Genomic DNA, 16,631 nt, shown 5'->3' with positions numbered 1-16,631 from the left:
AGACATCATGGAAATAGGAGGACCTGAACTAGTCCAGAAAACTTTTGTTGTTCCACAAATTTTATTACAAAATGCTCTGTATCTGGCTGGATATGCCTCCAAGTCTTTTGTTAATTTTGGTTTTATGTAACTGATATCTGTCCTTTTGCAATGGTATCCAAAAGAACAGACATAGTGAGAAAGAAAATGAAACATATGAATTAAAGTAGATCGGCCTTAAAAGGCTTATATCTACAATGGAAAGGCATTGATGAAGGCATCTTTTCTAGTAAGCTCTTTATATCACAATGAACCCAATGGAGGGTATTATAAATACTTTACTTACCCAGTTGCACTCCAAGTAAAATTAAATTCAATAAATCTAGACTAGATTTATGAAATAGATTTTGAATTTGACTACCCATCTCTAACATCCTCTCAAACTCAAGGCTTGGAAGCTTGAAAACAACTTGAGCAGAAAGCGAGATTTTAAAATAAATCATGACCGAATTGGATGTGGAGTGGACCAAGTAGGATTGCATTATATGAAGCGCAGTTGACAAGTTGAAACAAAGGTGAGATGCTCATGATGATTAAGGCTTGAATATTGAACATAGGTGGAAATCATATGTCTGTAGGCTGATAATCAAAGGTGTGGTCTGAAAAGATATACATGAAGATGATAAAGACATGTAACTAGAAAGAAAACCAATTAGGCATGGTCCAAGTAACGCATCTTGAGGCTGATAAAAGATGCATGACCAAAGGGCAAGTCAATATAGGAGGATACCAATCAACATGGTCTGTGATACTCGACTAAGATGTTTGAAAACACGACCAAAAAAAAAAAAGCCAATGAACGCTATTTATCAAAGGCGTAGTCTAAGTAACATGGCCTGAAGATGATAGAGAACGCATGATAAAAAAGAAATCTAATAGAGAAGACTAACTATCGATGTGTTCCATATTACTCAGCAAATATGGTTGAGGACACATGATCATAGGGAAAGACGATGATCAAGGAAGATAGAAAGATGCTCGTGCCCATTGAATGCAATTGAAATCGCTAAGCATATTTCAGAAAGATGCATATGTGGTTTTTGTAGACAATTAGGATGAGCTTGCAAAGTAACAAACAACAATGGTGACAGAGAACCTTTATGCTGGCCATTATAGGGATTAGATTAGGAAGAACCTACAGAGTGAAAGAGAAAGAGGCGAAGACTTAACTTGGATGTCTACATGTCTACATCTATAGCAGAAATCCCTTCATAATTCATAGAAGGGTATTAAGCTGTGTGTATTACAATAAATTCATAGAAGGGTATTATAGTAGTATAAATCTTAGACTAATTATAAACACAGGCTTACACAATATTTGCACTATAAGTAGGACTAGGATTACATTGTTTGTGCACCAAATAAGATTGAAATTACTTTGTTTACACTCCAATAAATCAAATACAATGAACCTGACTAGAGTTATAGAATAGACATTGGACTTGACAAGGCATCTCTAACAGTTAACATGCAAGGCTAAGAAGATATCAGATAAGTGAAACTATTAAACTTATAAATGTTATTTGACCATCTAACATTGCAATTCCAAAATATTTTGGACATGGATTGATATTCTTATGATACATGCATGGTAAGGAAGTATAGAATATGCCAAAAGACTCGTAGCTTAACTGACACTTTTTTATGTTTCCAACAAAAATGTCAAAGATTCAATTCTCCCCTCTCCCAACTATTGCTTTATATATAATAATAATAATAATAATAATAATAATAATAAAGAAGAAGAAGAAGAAGGAAGTAGAGCATATACATGCTAATCATGTTAAGCAACTTACATCTACCCTCCTAGAACCTTATTTTATCCAATTTGACTGCCAGAGCAAGATTTTTTTTTTTTTTTTTTTGAAGCTATAACTTTTGACCAAATCTAGTGGATAAGAAACCAAATGGAGTATTTCGAGAAATTTTGACAGGATGGAGCTTTTAAGGAAAATTTGCAAGGAAGTAGAGATGCATTGGAAATTATGGTGCCCTGAGAGTATGCCTATAAGGTAAACAGAACTGCTGCAATGGCTTAAACTGAAAAAAAAACACGAAACAAAGGTAAATTGTTACCGGGAATTGAAATATCAAAATACCTAAATATACATAAAAGTCGATAAAAATGAGATGCAACAATTAAATCAATAATAACAAAAAGAACCATTAGTAGAAAAAAATAAAGTGGTTGAAACAATAAATAAATCCACCAAAAGAGAAACAAAATTGGAGAAAGAGAGGGAGTACTGACTCTTTTTTTCTTTTTCTTTTTCTTTTTTTTTTTTGTCATGGGCAACTTTGTAGGAATAGGGAAGAGAGTTGGAGATGAAGTAAGAATAAATTTATATAAAAATTAAGATGGAAGAGGAAGAATGGAAGTAAATGAAAGGTTGAACAAAGTAAAACTATACAATTTAAGAAGATATAAAAGAAAAAAAAAATTAATCTATAGAGGGAAGCAAAAGAAAATTTTAAAAAGATAATGATTAGAGGGGATGAAAGATTGAACTAAAAAGACAAGGGTTGAAAAATATGAAAAGTTGAACAAAGTAAAAATTGCAAAAAAAAAAAAAAAAAAGGATGGATGCTAAAGATGTGGGGAAAAAAGAATTTTATAAAGGACTCAGAAGCAGGGATGAGAAGACAGGGAAGCTCTCAGTGGTGAATATTTGGTGCCCATGGAAGTCATGGTCAACTCGTAGAGAATTTAGATCCGTGCATTTGATGTTGATGGTATACGATGGGGACACGTGGATAAATATAGAAGGTATAAATTGACTTCTGTAAAAAAAAACGTAAGTAAAGTTTTTTCTTTTTTGAGGAAAAAATCGTAAGTGAAGTTATGGCTACTTTTGTTTTTGCAGAATATATATTGCTACTAGCTTCAACGCAAATTTGGCTTCATGATAATTAGATATTAATACAAGTCATATAAATTAGAATAGAGGTTGTGGTGATGCAATAGAGCCTTTAAAATTTAAATTTAGGAGGCTTCCTGATCTTTGTTGCTTGCTCAAATCCATAGGCGATCTCAATTAGCTTTGGCTCCGATCCCTTTAGTCCTCCAAAGCTTAAGCCAAATGGTACCCCATCAGAGTCATATCCTGCAGGGACAATTACTCCAGGGAAACCCCCAATTGCAAGGATATATGAAACACTACTACCAGGAGTCACTAATGCATCTAGCTTAGTCTTTGTCATCAACTTCACAAAACCTTCTCTAGTCAGTTTTGCTAAATTTGCCAACGCAGCCTTCTCTGCATTTCCAATTCCATTTGTTGCTTCAGCTTCTACAAACTGGTCTTGTCCATATTCTTCTAACATCTCCTGTATTGGCACTCATGGAATATTCAATAATTGGTCATCATTGACTTTAATTTTTAGTAACAATAGGTTTATGACATAAAATTTTCACAACTTTTTTTATATGTGGCCTTGTGTGATTGCGTATGATAAAAGTAAAGTCAATACTTATTGGTAGGTTTATGTAAAAGTGATGTTGCTCAAATCACAACCACTTTAACAAGTTGTGAAAAAAAAAAAATTTACGTCCTTAGCATTGCTCAATTATTTGTGTCAATCTTATGTATGAATGCAGGACATTAAATAAATCAAAAGAACCTTTTATTATACTCACCAATTTTGAGTTTTTCTTGTTGAAGGCAATCAAATCGGCTAAGGAACGGACTGGGGAAGCCACTAATTCCTTTAGGTATGCATTAATGTAAATTTTAAACTCGGCTGCCAATGCAGTTCCTTCATCGCTTGACCCAAAGATTTCGACCATATTGGCTAGTTTCAGATTGTCTACCAAAATTGTGCCTTGTTTCCTGAATTTGCATGAAGTATTTGTAACAATGTTTTAAAGGGTTATACTATAGTTATTACAAATTTAATAATAAAAAAAGCTTTACAAATTGATGCATCTATTTTTAAACAAGAAATTTTAAAAAGAGGAAGTGTTTCAGAAATTTACTTCTTATGTTTTTGATGTAGCACAAATCAAATTCATTATCCCGTCAGTTAAAAAACCTTTTGCAGTAAAATTTGTAGCAACTTTAGTTTTTTTTGTTTTCCAGAATTTAAAGTAATACATGAGATCATGTTTTGTTACCTTAGTGTTTTAAGATGTTGCTCAACAGTTCGAGTGGCAATAGTATCATTCCCAAAATTGTAGAATGGATCCCTCACTATCCCCACTCTCTTTGCTTGGAGCCCATCAGCCTTAAGAAATTGTGCATAGCCACCTTTTGGAATGTACTGTGATATTTCAATTGTTGCATTGTCATAGTGATCAATGCCTACAATGGCATCAAGAACATAAACGGCATCTGCTACTGTTCTACAAATGGGCCTATTCCATCCAAATAAAGTTATGACCAGTTTAATGATGCTTGTTGACAAAAGTTGTGTTTATATTAGACAAAATAAAACATCACTCTGGTATTAGGTTAGAAATTGTATGACATAGTTATGATGTCATGATAAAGTATATAAGGAAATATAAAGAAGAAAATAAAGGAGATGGACCAAGTAGGACTGCATTAAATGAAGCACGTATGACAAGTTGAAACAAGGTGATATGCTCATGATGGTTGAGGCTTGAATGCTCAGCATGGTGCAAATCATACATGCGGAGGCCACTGATCAGATGTATGGTTTGCAAAACTGTACATGAACAAGATAGAGACGTGTGACTAGAAAGAAGGCGTATAAAGACTATTGATCAAAGGTGTGGTCCAAATAACATGTCTTGAAGATGATAAAGATGCATGACTAGAAGGAAAATCAATAGAAAAGGATACCAATCAACATGGTCTCTGAAACTCGACTAAGATGGTTGAGAATGTGTTGCCATGAAGCAAGCTTGTCTGAATGAACCTGGATTAGTGTGTGCAAGGTTGCGAGAATTGCATGGACTCTACAAGGATATTGGTAAGTGAAGGATGATAATGTTTACTGTGCTAAGATAATGCTTGCCATGTTGTTCATTTAATTGCTTCGATAGGGGTGGTTAGTTGATCAGTTGTTGACTACTTCAATGAGGATTGCTTAGAAGGTTTATCAGATAGGATAGGTTTGCTGAGTATCCTGTTGTAATCTTCAGTATTTAGTTTGAATTTTCTCAAGCATTGTATTTTGTATTTAAGAAAGGAATGATATAAAGAAAGCAAGAAGAATTAAACCCAAATCTCTCTCTGTCTCACATACTAGTAGGCTAGTCACCTCGAACTTGACTAATTTTTTTTGAGTCGCAACACATGTGACCAAACAGAGAGCCAATAAAAGATGTACCTGCCCCTTGAATATGGTTGAAATCCAAGATTGTCTTGCCAATAAAATATTGTGTTTGAGAATGATGCGTATGAGGTTGTTAAGGAATCAATTAGGACGAGCTTGCAATGTGATAACAATAGTGGTCAGAGAGAACCTTGATTCTGTCCATTATAAGGAATAAATTTGGAAGAATTTGCAATGTGAAAAAGAAAGAGATAGAATTAACGTGGAAGTCTACATTTGTAGCAGAAAGCTTTTGATGGCTAAGCTTTGTGCATTACAATAAATCCATTGAAGGGTATTATAGCAGTCTAAATCTTAAACTAACTATAAACTAAGGTAGGTTTTTTACAATATTTTTCACTACGAGTAGGATTAAGATTACATGGTTTGTGCACCACATAAGATTGGGATTATTTTGTTTGTACTCCAAGTAAATTAGATACAATGAACCTAGACTGAGTTATATAACAGACTCAGAACTTGACTAGGCATCTCCAACAGTTAAAATGGCAAGGCTTAGAAGATGTCATAAAATTGAAATTACGAAACATGTAACTGTTATTTGACCATTTTACATTGCAATTCAAAAACTTTTGGACATGGATTGAAATTATTGTGATCTGTACATGGTAACAAAGTAGAGAATATACAAGCTAATGATGTTGGGCAACATAAATGCCCTCCTAGAACCTAATTTTATCCAATTTGGGGACTGTGAGAGCAGAAACATTTTTGTTTTGTTTGCAGCTATAGCTTTTGACCAAATCTGGTGGGCAAGAAACCAAATGGTGCACCTGGAGAAATCTTTTGACAGCATGGAGGTTTAAGGAAAATATGTAAGGAAGTAGAGATGCATTAGTCAAGGTAAACGAAACAGGTGCAGTGGCTTAAACTGACAAAAACATGAAATAAAGGTAAATAGTGACGTAGCAATGGTCATGAACTGCTCCTTTGTAGTAGTGATTGCCAGAGGTAGGGCAGGGAAGCTCAGAGGGGCAGCAACCTTTAAACCACTACCACGGATATCCAATTATAGCAATAGCTGAGGTTGTAGGTGGTCTAAGAAGTTTTCCAAAGCTCTAAACTATTCTCAAGTTGTAGTAGAAGGGGATTGTTTATCATGTGTAGAAACCATTAACTGTCCAAGGCAACCCTCCCATTGGGAAATTGAGTTTGATATTGTGACTAGCTAAATTTTATCTTAAAAAAATTATTCAGTTGGGGATAGGGGATTTTAACCCTAGAGTTTACACTAGGAGGTGTTAGTTGAAGAACAAGACTCTTCGCCAAGCTACAAGAGCTTTGTAGATAAAGTTTTTGTAAGTTATAATTTTGGATGGGTCCACAAGGATGCTAACAGAGCTATTCGTGCATTCTTTTGTGGGCTAGGATCAATTAGATTTTGGAGGTGGAAGGAATGAGTGCTGTTAGTCTCTTATGCTATGAGTAAAATTTTGTCTGTTCAAGGAAAAAAAGAGAGGGAGAAAACCTACCCCACAGTATCTTGTCTTGGTGAGATTGGTATGACTCCAGCTCGACTAGTGAGACCAACAGTTGGTTTGATGCCCACTACCAAGTTGTAACTGGATGGACATAAGATAGAGCCATCAGTCTCGGTCCCTAGTGACACTGCTGCCATATTTGCTGCTACTGATATTGCTGGTCCACTACTTGACCCACAAGGATCTCCCATTGTATAAGGACTCTGCACAACATAGCAAAACAGTCTTATGGAACTTAAGGCCAATTATTTTTTTCTTTCCTCCATTTATAGAATGATCAAGTAGAATTTGGTACTATACTTAAAATTAACTAGATATAACAAAATTGACAAAAAAGGAAAAAAGGGCTTTTGCAACAGTTGGGTAGACCCAATTTCAGGAACTAATTAAATAAATTTTGTAAATATCCCACATCCATATTGTCTCAAGTTTGTGTGTGTGCTTCTTACTGGGATAGACTCAAGGACAAAGTTGAGGAACTGCACAGACTTACTGACTCAATATTTGGACAAAAGGCCCAATCCACATATGCCAAAGAACAACCCAATGTTCAGCCCATGAGCATATAAACTCATATATTGTCTCCTCTTTCCTTTCCTACGTGGGACTCAAGGATTTTCACCACTTGAATTCAATGTTTAAGTGGACACATTAGGAGTCAGTTTCTTATTCACTCCACACTATTTTTCTAACAAAAAATGCCTAAATGTTTTTTAAAAAGTGGATGTATGTACTGAGTGTAAGAACAGAGTATAAAATCAAGTTTATCTAGACAGCAAGATCAAACTTACCTTTAGAATAGATTCATCCAACAACAAAATAGGAAGAGATATAGCAATCCAAAATGTATTTTCCAACTATAAATATACTACAACTCCTCTCTCAATATCATGAGAGTTAGCCCTTTCATTCAGCCTGTATCGAGTCTGACATTTAATCAAACACCTGACATGCTTAACTCTGTGCACTGAGACAAGAAATAGAAGAAGAAAAGGAATTATCTGTTCGGAGATGTATCAAATGGTTATTTTTTATTCATGCATTGAAGTGGAGTCGCAAAAATAAAAACTTGCAAGTTGCAATGTTAGTCTCTCCTGCTCAATTTCTCTTCTACATCAATCTCATTTACTTGACCATATCCATATATAATTTCTTTAAAAGTACGTCTTAAATTAGTCAAATAGAATTGTAGCTAAGTGACCCAACATGTAAAATCGAACTCAACAACATCTGCCCTGATATCACGAGAAAATATGAATTTGTCCCAAAAGTATAAACTGTTAGAAAATGATGAATTCAATCGTTTGAGTAATATTCTAACACTCACCTTGCCTTTGCCACCTCTGGCGCTCCAGCCATTGGGTGCTCTATTGGACCTATAATTGGACCACTCGCTTAAAGTGGCCTTCCCCAATATGATAGCTCCAGCCTTTCTCAACTTGGTTACCACACCAGCATCACGTGGCACAACTGAGCCAAGCAGTGCGTATGAGCCAGCCGTGGAGTTCAGCTTATCCTTGGTTGCGATATTATCTTTGAGCAGAATGGGAATACCATGCAATGGAGAGAGTGACCCTGGTGCTTTGGACTTGCGCTCATGGTCAGCCTTATCAGCTTGGTACAGTGCATCTGGGTTCACTTCTAGGACACCCTTAAGAACTGGGTTGAGTCTGCTTATTTGTTTAAGGTAAAGTTCAACGAGTTTCCTGGAGCTGAGTTGGTTTTGCTTGAAAGCTAGCTGGATATCATGTACTGTGGCTTCTTTGATTGATGAGAAGCCATGGCCGGCCTTGATGGCTTGTGCACTAAATGATGTTGTGGCTAGAAGAATCAGGAGCAGTGATGAGAAGACAGTAAAGCTCAGTGGTGAATATTTGGTAGCCATGGAAGTCTCAACTCTAAAGTCATGGTCAAGACTCAAGTGGCTGAGAGTATTCTTTATCCGTGCAGCGTGCTTCTTTTTTAAAGCCCGAAGCTTGGGTCCACTAGAAAGAAGTCACAGAACATTGGATTTTTTTTTCAAAATACCTATAAAGCCTAAATAATTTTGTTAGTTAATAACGTTTTTAAACTATTTAGAAAATTAACAACTCGAGCATGTACGACTTAATTTTATTGTAACAAATCGAGTTTAAGAGCCTTAATTTCTATATGTTGACAGAGCTAACGTATTGTAAAAGATCCATGTGGAACTCGAGTCTTTAAGATTTGATTTCCTCTTCATTATCTTCTTCCTTCGTTCTTTTTCTCTTCTTTTTTTCTTTATTTGCCGTCCCACACCCTTCTTCCCAGCCCCCAAAAAATCCAAGTCAGTGCTTCCTTCTTCATCTATATCCATTTCTCAAAATCCCAAACCTAAATCACGGTCTCAATCGGAGCAAAAATCCAAACCCCTCGTCTAAATTTATTTCTCAATATCCCAAACCCATTTCTCAAAATCCCAAACCCAAATCATGATCTCAATCTGAGCAAAAACTATTGTGGGTTCATGTTTTTATCAATTGGACTATGGCCAGCTCCGCCATTACTCTTGGATCCAAAAATCTCAGCATAAATATTCTCTGCATCATGCGGGTTGAACCGAAACGACGTCGGATTGTGGTGGTGCTGGCGATTGTAAAATTGGTGGTGATGGACATGCAAGGAAGAAGAAGAGGAAGAAGAAGGTTGAGGTGGCGAGATTTGATCAGACTTGAGAGCTTCCTCACCACAGAGATCGTTGACGCTTTTAGGGGTCGTTGAGAACATCGTAAGTTTCGGAACTTTGGAGGGAACTCGAGTCTTTGAGACTCGAGTTCCACGTGGATTTCCTTAATCCACGTTAGCCAGACACCTCATAGAAATTTAAGTCTATTAAACTCAATTTGCTACAGTGAAATCGAATCTCACATACTTGAGTTATTAGTTTTCTAAATAGTTTGAAAACGTTGATAACTAATAAAATTGTTTGAGTTTTGTAGTTATTTTGAAAAAAAAAATCCCAAAACATTTGATGGATACAAGAAAACGTGATTAATTTTGCATGTATCTCCGTATTGAGTCTCCAATATAAGTATATAATATTAGACTCAACCTTGTCAACTGCCTCGTTTTTGAATTGGCACTTCTTTGTGCGCAAAGTATTTGAAAGAGAGAAAAAGTTTAAGTTATAGGTTAGGAACATATTATAACTATTTAAAAAAATATTAATTTCTTTTTAAAAGTAGTTTGAACCAAAGATTTGGGCGATGAACTATTATATTGGCTAGGTTATGCAAAATCTTTATATATATATATATATATATATCACATTTTACTCTAGTGCTATTTTTTTTTTTAAATATTCCTTTTTTTCTCTCTTGTTTCTCGGGTTTTGTGATTAGTTTATTGAATTTGTTAAGAAAGAATTTTTTTTTTTTTTTAATATGATGTATGATGTAGAGTTGTTGTAAAACTGGTAATGTAAAATCGATTTTTGATGAGATAAAATGGACTTTTAGTATTGTAAAATGAATAAAGTAGTTGCTTTTAAAAAGACCTGGACTTTTTTTTTTTTTTTTTGACTGAAAGATAGAAGTATATTACTAAAAAATAAAAGAGGTACAAAGAGTGCGCTAGGGGTGGCACCCACCGGCCAGGCCCCAACAGTCAGTACAAAAAAAAAAAAAAAAAAACTATAAAGTATACAATAGTCCCAAAAGGTGAGAACAGCACACCAAGTGCTCAGTTACTAGGCATGCTACGTAATAGCCGTTGGTAATATTCCAATAACATTTCTGTCGATAAGCAGTTCGCACCGAAAAAGTATTGGCCCTGTTCTCTCTTTTTCTTTTTTTTTTAAAGCAACATAGCACGCTCAGGTGCTTAGGGTCTAGCAAGGCTTCGGTTTAGCCTCTGATAGTCCTATAGCAGTGATGTGGCACCATGGAGAATATCACTTGGCTGGGACTGCTTCGCTTCGAAGTGGTACCTGTTCCTCGCATTCCATATAGACCAAGCCACCATTGCCCACAACTCCAGTTCAGGTCCCGTGAGCGTAGCCACCATCTGTCTAGCAAGGAGGTGAAAGTTTGGTGCCATCGCTCCGCACTTCTGCAGCTTACCTCTTACCAGTGCCCATACGTTTCGAGCTAGAGGACATTCCCATAGTTCGTGAGCAACCGTTTCATCAACTTGGCCGCATATTGCACAAAGTGGATCAATTGGTATCTTCCTTCGAAATAGATTAGCCCGAGTAGGTAGTAAATCAGAGCAAGCCCTCCACACAAAGTTTCGGACCTTCGGTGGTACCCCTAGTTTCCATACCTTGTTCCAGAGCTTCTTGTCTTCCCAGGCCAGTGAATGTTCGACCACCTCAGCCCTGTTTAAGCAAAGAGCTACCTAATATGTTGATTTGACTGAGAACTCATGGTTTTTATTTTCCTTCCATTGAAGCCTATCTCTTGACTGTAGGTTGCCAAGCTTAATGCTTAAAATTTCCTTTGCTGTGGACTGCAAGAAGGTGGAATAGATCAACTGCCTCTTCCATTGCTTAGTATGCTGGTCAATAAGGTCCCCCACCTTCAGATTAGTGTCTGCTCTTGGTCTGAAAAGTGGGGGGTTGGACAGCCACCTTTGTCTTCGAACATCTATATTTTGGCCATCACCAATCTGCCACATCGTTCCTTCAATGATGAGGTCCCTAGCTGCTAACAGGTTGCGCCAAACAAATGATGGGTTACTCCCTATCTCAGCCTTCATAAGGGAGCATCGTGGGAAGTATCTCGCCTTATACACCCGATAAAAGAGAGAGTGAGTTTCAGTAACTAAGCGCCAGGCTTGCTTGGCTAGCATAGCAAGGTTGAATGCATGGATATCTCTAAAATTCATCCCTCCCTTGTTTTTTGGGGTGCACAAGCGATCCTAATTTATCCAATGTATTTTTTTCTCACTCCGAGTTTGCCCCCACCAATATTTGGCCATCACCGAATTAATGCCCTCACACACCTTCTTGGGGATTTTGAAAATACTCATTGAATATGTGGGAATTGCTTGAGCCACCGTCTTTAACAAGACCTTCCTACCCGCCTTAGATATGGTTTTCTCCTTCCAACCCAATACCCTTTTTGTTATCCTCTCTTCGAGCTCCCTAAAAGTGCTCACTTTGGATTTACCTCCCACCATAGGTAGCCTCAAATATTTTTCACAATTATTCATGACTTGTGCTCCCAATAAATTTTGTATTGCTTCCCTCTCCCTCTGTCTAGTATTTGGGCTAAAGAAAAGGGTAGTTTTTTGTCTATTAATGGCCTGACCTGAAGCCGCCTCATATAGTGCAAGGATGTCCATTAGTTGACGGGTTTCACCAAGCTTGGCTTCACAGAATAATAAACTATCATCTACAAATAAGAGGTGGGAGATACAAATACCACCCCGGCAAGATTGTATACCTTTCAATCTATTGGTGTCTGCTGCATTCCTAATCAAGGAAGATAGCCCCTCAGCACATAGAAGGAAAAGATATGGGGATAAGGGGTCACCTTGCTTTATGCCTCGAGATGGGGTTATGAATCCTTTCGATTCCCCGTTGATGAGAATCGAATAAGAAGTTGTGCTCATTGTTTCCATGGCCAGATTAACCCACTATTCCGGGAGCCCAAGTTTTAGCATTATTTGTTTGAGAAAGCCCCACTCCACTCTATCATATGCCTTACTTATGTCCAATTTCACTACCATGTGGCCAGTTTTGCCTTTCCTCCTATTCCGCATCCGATGGAGCATTTCAAACGCAACAGTTGTGTTATCTGTGATAAGTCTACCAGGAATAAAAGCACATTAAGAGTCAGATATAACATTGGGTAAAATGGATTTTATCCGATTAGCAAGTACTTTGGATATAATCCAAGATACAACATTACCCAAACTAATGGGACGAAACTCCGTTATATATTGTGGGTCATTCTTTTTGGGAATGAGTACAATATGTGTAAAATTCATTTTCCTCAAATACCTCCCAGAGTGCAAAACAGATAGGACAGCTGAAGTAACATCATACCCAACAATATGCCAGTATTTTTGAAAAAAGAAAGGAGACATACCATCCAGTCCTGGTGCTTTTGAATGATGCATTTGGAATAGTGCTACCCTCACCTCTTTCTCAGTATACGGTTGAGTCAAAAAGTTGGCCATGTGATCAGTCACCACTTTGTCTACTACGTTCAACACCCTATCCATGTTATTTGGGTTTGCAGATGTAAATAATTCCGTATAGTATTCCTCAGCAATCCTGGACACACTATCCAGACCAGTCTGCATCGTCCCTTCTCTGTCATACAGGCCATCAATGTTATTCTTCCTACTTCTTTGGCTAGCTCTTTGATGGAAGAATCTTGTGTTCTTGTCCCCTGCCGAAAGCCATATGGACCTAGACCTTTACCTCCAAAACACCTCTTCGTGGTGTAGTAGGTCATTAATTTCCTTCTTCAGACCATTGATGGTGTCCATATTCAGCCCATAACCATTCTCTACCAACTCCTCTAGCTCTTTTTGTTTTGGTCTAAGTGGTCCCTGGTGTTACCGAAGGCAATTCTGCTCCAAGCCACAAGGTCCGATCGACATTTCTTTATTTTTTCGAACAAGCAGTACATTGGGCTGCCCAATGTCTGAGCTTGAGTCCAAGATTCACGGATTTTTGCTTCGCACTCAGGATGAGAAACCCACTTCTCTTCAAATCTCTGGATACGGTGTCGACGGTGGTGGTTTGGGGTAGATCGTGCCGTGTCCAGTAGTAATGGGTCATGGTCAGAGTATGAAGCAACCAAGTGAGTCACCTTTGATGTTGGGAACAGTTCAGACCAGCCAAGAGTTGCACACGCCCTATCCAACCTTTCTTCTACGAGAGATTCGCCAGGCCGACCATTCCGCCACGTATATGGGTACCCGCTAAAACCAAGGTCAATCAGACTGCAATGAAGTAGAGTGTTCCAGAACTCAATCATGGGATGGAGTGGCCTGGGGTGTCTGCCATATTTTTCCTTGGAGCTGATAATCTCATTGTAATCACCGATGCATACCCATGGACTAGCTAATTGGGAGTATAAGTGTCTAAGGAGTCGCCAGGATTCGGGTTTCATTTGCTCTTCTGGGTAACCATAAAATCCCGTGAGTCTCCAAGATTGGCTAGGCTGACCAAGGACTTGCACATCAATGTGATGTGGGGAGTACGTTTGAGTGTCAACTACCACCTCAGACTTCCACAGCAAGGCCAATCCCCTGCAACGACCCTCACTGGAAACAGCCAACATCGAAAGAAAACCCAACTCGGATTTAATCGGTTTCATCTCTCTAACTGTCAATTTTGTTTCCATGAGAAACAAAATTGTGGGAGCTTTTTTCCTTACCAACTTGGCAAGGACTTCAACTGCCCAACGATTCCCAAGCCCCCGACAGTTCCAACTTAGGATGATCATGGCGTTCGGCGGGGCTGGGACGCAGCCTCCACCGTTGTATAGATAGGTTGTGTTGGTCCGGCCCCACCCTTAAGTTGTTTACTGCTCGAACTCTCATCCTGAACTTCAATGGCTTCTGTTTGATCAAACTGTCTCTTGGATCCCACGGGAATAAGTTTGATAATAGCATCCTCAGTGCATAAAGTGTTTCTTGGCCTCAAAATTTTTTTCCACGTGGCTGTAGGAGTTGTATGTTTTGCATGGTCCTGTTCACGTGGACTAGGAGAAAGAAACCCATGTGTTGCATGTTTTGCATGGTCCTATTCACGTGGACTAGAAGAAAGAAAGCCATCTGTATTTTCAGTCATCTCATAACTGACAGGAACACTAAATAATTCACTTACTTGATTTTCGGTGACCATATTAATGGGGCTTGATGGTGCAATAATTGGCTCCTCTGTGATGTGTGAGTCAGACTGTAGCGTACATGGAGAGGATAAATGCACACTTAACTGTTGAAGATTCGGTAACATATTTGTCGTACTTGCCATTATCTTCTCCTGATTTTTCGGTGTTTCCGTTGTTGCATTGATAGTGCGCTTTGTGCTAGCTGTCCTCTCCGTGGCATCAGGTTGGACGTTTTGCACACCCTGCCGGCGGCGTGAGTTTCCCTCGGTGTCGTTTGCTTTGTCACCTCGCACCCGAGACCCGGCTTTCATCCAGTCCCCGTATGATCTACTTTCTTTTTCCTCCAAACTCGACGTCCGACATTCCTTCACCTTATGTCCAATTTTGCCACAAGCGTAGCACCACCCTACCAGACGCTCATATCGAAAGGCGACCCTGACTTCTTCACCCTCTGGGCTGACCACTGGACCTCCCCTCCTTAGGGGCTTATCCAAAGGCAACTCTACTCGCACCCTTAGAAATCGGGCCTGGTCTGATTTAAAAGCCTTGCAATCCACTTCAATGGTTTCTCCTAAGCCTCGGCCAATGTCGTGACCAGCCTCTTCATTCATCAAGTCAAAGGGCAACCCCCATACTTGAACCCAAAAGGGTAGGTGTGTGAATTTCACCGACCTGACTGTCATACCTTTCTCCCAACGCCGTAAGGCTAATAGTTGGTTGTCAAAACACCACGGACCATTATTCCAGACCCACTGCAATTGACTCTCCATTGAGAACTTAAATTGTAGAAGACCATCGCCGACGTCCACTATCTTTAGATCATCCCTCAACTTCCACATGGATCGTATTAAGTTCTTCATCACCCTATAGTTAATGGGTCTAGCTGTAAGAAACTTTCCGATGAGGCTGAGAGAGTACTCCTCCAGAATCTCTTGCCTCCGCACCGAGCGAACTGTCATTGCTTCATCTTCATCCGTTGTAAGCTGCATTTTTTCAATCCGTTCTAAAAAGTTCGAATCCATAGCACTGCTCCTATGGGCAACGGCCACAAGAGGGTACTGGGTCTCTTCTCACTCTGGGTTTGAACCAAAAGGACAAGAGAAGAAAGGCTCACCATGTGTGAGAAGGAACGCTACTACTGGGAGGAGAAAAAAAATTATTATTACTTTTCTTAATAATATAATCTTTTACGACCTGGACTTTTTTTAAATGACCATGGACTTTTTTTTTTTTTTTTTGTTTTTTTTTTTTTTTTCACCACGAAAGGAAAAAATACAAATCGAATTCATGATGTCAAAAATGGGTTGTCAAGTCTATTACCCTGACTTGATCTTTTAAGGGTTAAATTAGGTTGATCTTGGTATGACCCGTATCTTTTTTGATGAAAAACTATAAAATAAAAAGAAACTTAATTATATTGTTTTGTCCTCCTTTCACTGCCCAAGAGGGAAAAAAAAAAAAAAACTAAAAATTAGCTGTTAAATAATGCAAAAAATCCTAAGTTTACATATTTTAAGTTAAACAATACATGAATACTTATGGACTGGAAATTATAGTTTACTAATCTTTTATCATCACAAAAGAACAGAAAAACAAAAGCTAGTATTTGTTTTAGGTAGAACTCTATGAGTTGCCTTAGTTGAGTTGGTTTTGATTAAAAGCAAGTTGGACTTGGATATCATATACGCTTTCTTTTTCGATTGAGAACCCCATATCCTGTGACAGTATTGTGCGACCCATATGATAATTTAGGTAGAAGAATAAGCAGTGATGGGAAGAGAGGAAGCATTGGCATGATTGAGAATTGACTAAAAGTTTTTTTTTTTTTAATTAAAAAAAAAAGAGATGCTTTAAGCCTTTGAGTAAATGATTATGCTATTTGGTGGGGAATGGGTCTATGGGACAGATAATAGATGTGTGGAACCCTTGGGTCTCCTGAATTTGGGTTTTAAACAAAGCCCTAATAAGGTGGCTTAGTACCAAGTTATGGTAGCAA

At 38.1% G+C, this 16,631-nt stretch overlaps 2 protein-coding genes across 3 annotated transcripts; both read right to left on the bottom strand.

Annotated features, from left to right (window-relative positions):
• Positions 1-2,872: 2,872 nt before the first annotated feature.
• LOC142643372 (putative amidase At4g34880) lies at positions 2,873-8,750 on the bottom strand. 2 transcript variants are annotated; one of them, XM_075817974.1, is made up of 5 exons: positions 8,149-8,750; positions 6,813-7,024; positions 4,154-4,393; positions 3,677-3,869; positions 2,873-3,366 (listed from the first exon to the last, which is right to left on the bottom strand). In XM_075817974.1, exons 1-5 carry the CDS (start codon positions 8,704-8,706, stop codon positions 3,010-3,012), a joined length of 1,560 nt encoding a protein of 519 aa, XP_075674089.1. In that variant the 5' UTR covers positions 8,707-8,750; the 3' UTR covers positions 2,873-3,009. The 2 variants fall into 2 exon arrangements, with proteins under 2 accessions (XP_075674089.1, XP_075674090.1); XM_075817975.1 differs by lacking the exon at positions 4,154-4,393.
• A 1,953-nt stretch (positions 8,751-10,703) lies between these two features.
• Positions 10,704-14,248, bottom strand: LOC142644460 (uncharacterized). The gene is made up of 6 exons (XM_075819071.1): positions 13,357-14,248; positions 12,790-13,183; positions 12,513-12,594; positions 11,787-12,422; positions 11,248-11,534; positions 10,704-11,160 (listed from the first exon to the last, which is right to left on the bottom strand). The coding sequence occupies exons 1-6, from the start codon at positions 14,246-14,248 to the stop codon at positions 10,704-10,706; spliced, it is 2,748 nt and encodes a 915-aa protein (XP_075675186.1).
• Positions 14,249-16,631: the final 2,383 nt, after the last annotated feature.

Source organism: Castanea sativa, chromosome 7 (assembly GCF_040712315.1).
Source record: "Castanea sativa cultivar Marrone di Chiusa Pesio chromosome 7, ASM4071231v1".
Lineage (NCBI taxonomy): Eukaryota > Viridiplantae > Streptophyta > Magnoliopsida > Fagales > Fagaceae > Castanea > Castanea sativa.
This window is presented reverse-complemented; position numbering and strand designations above follow the sequence as displayed.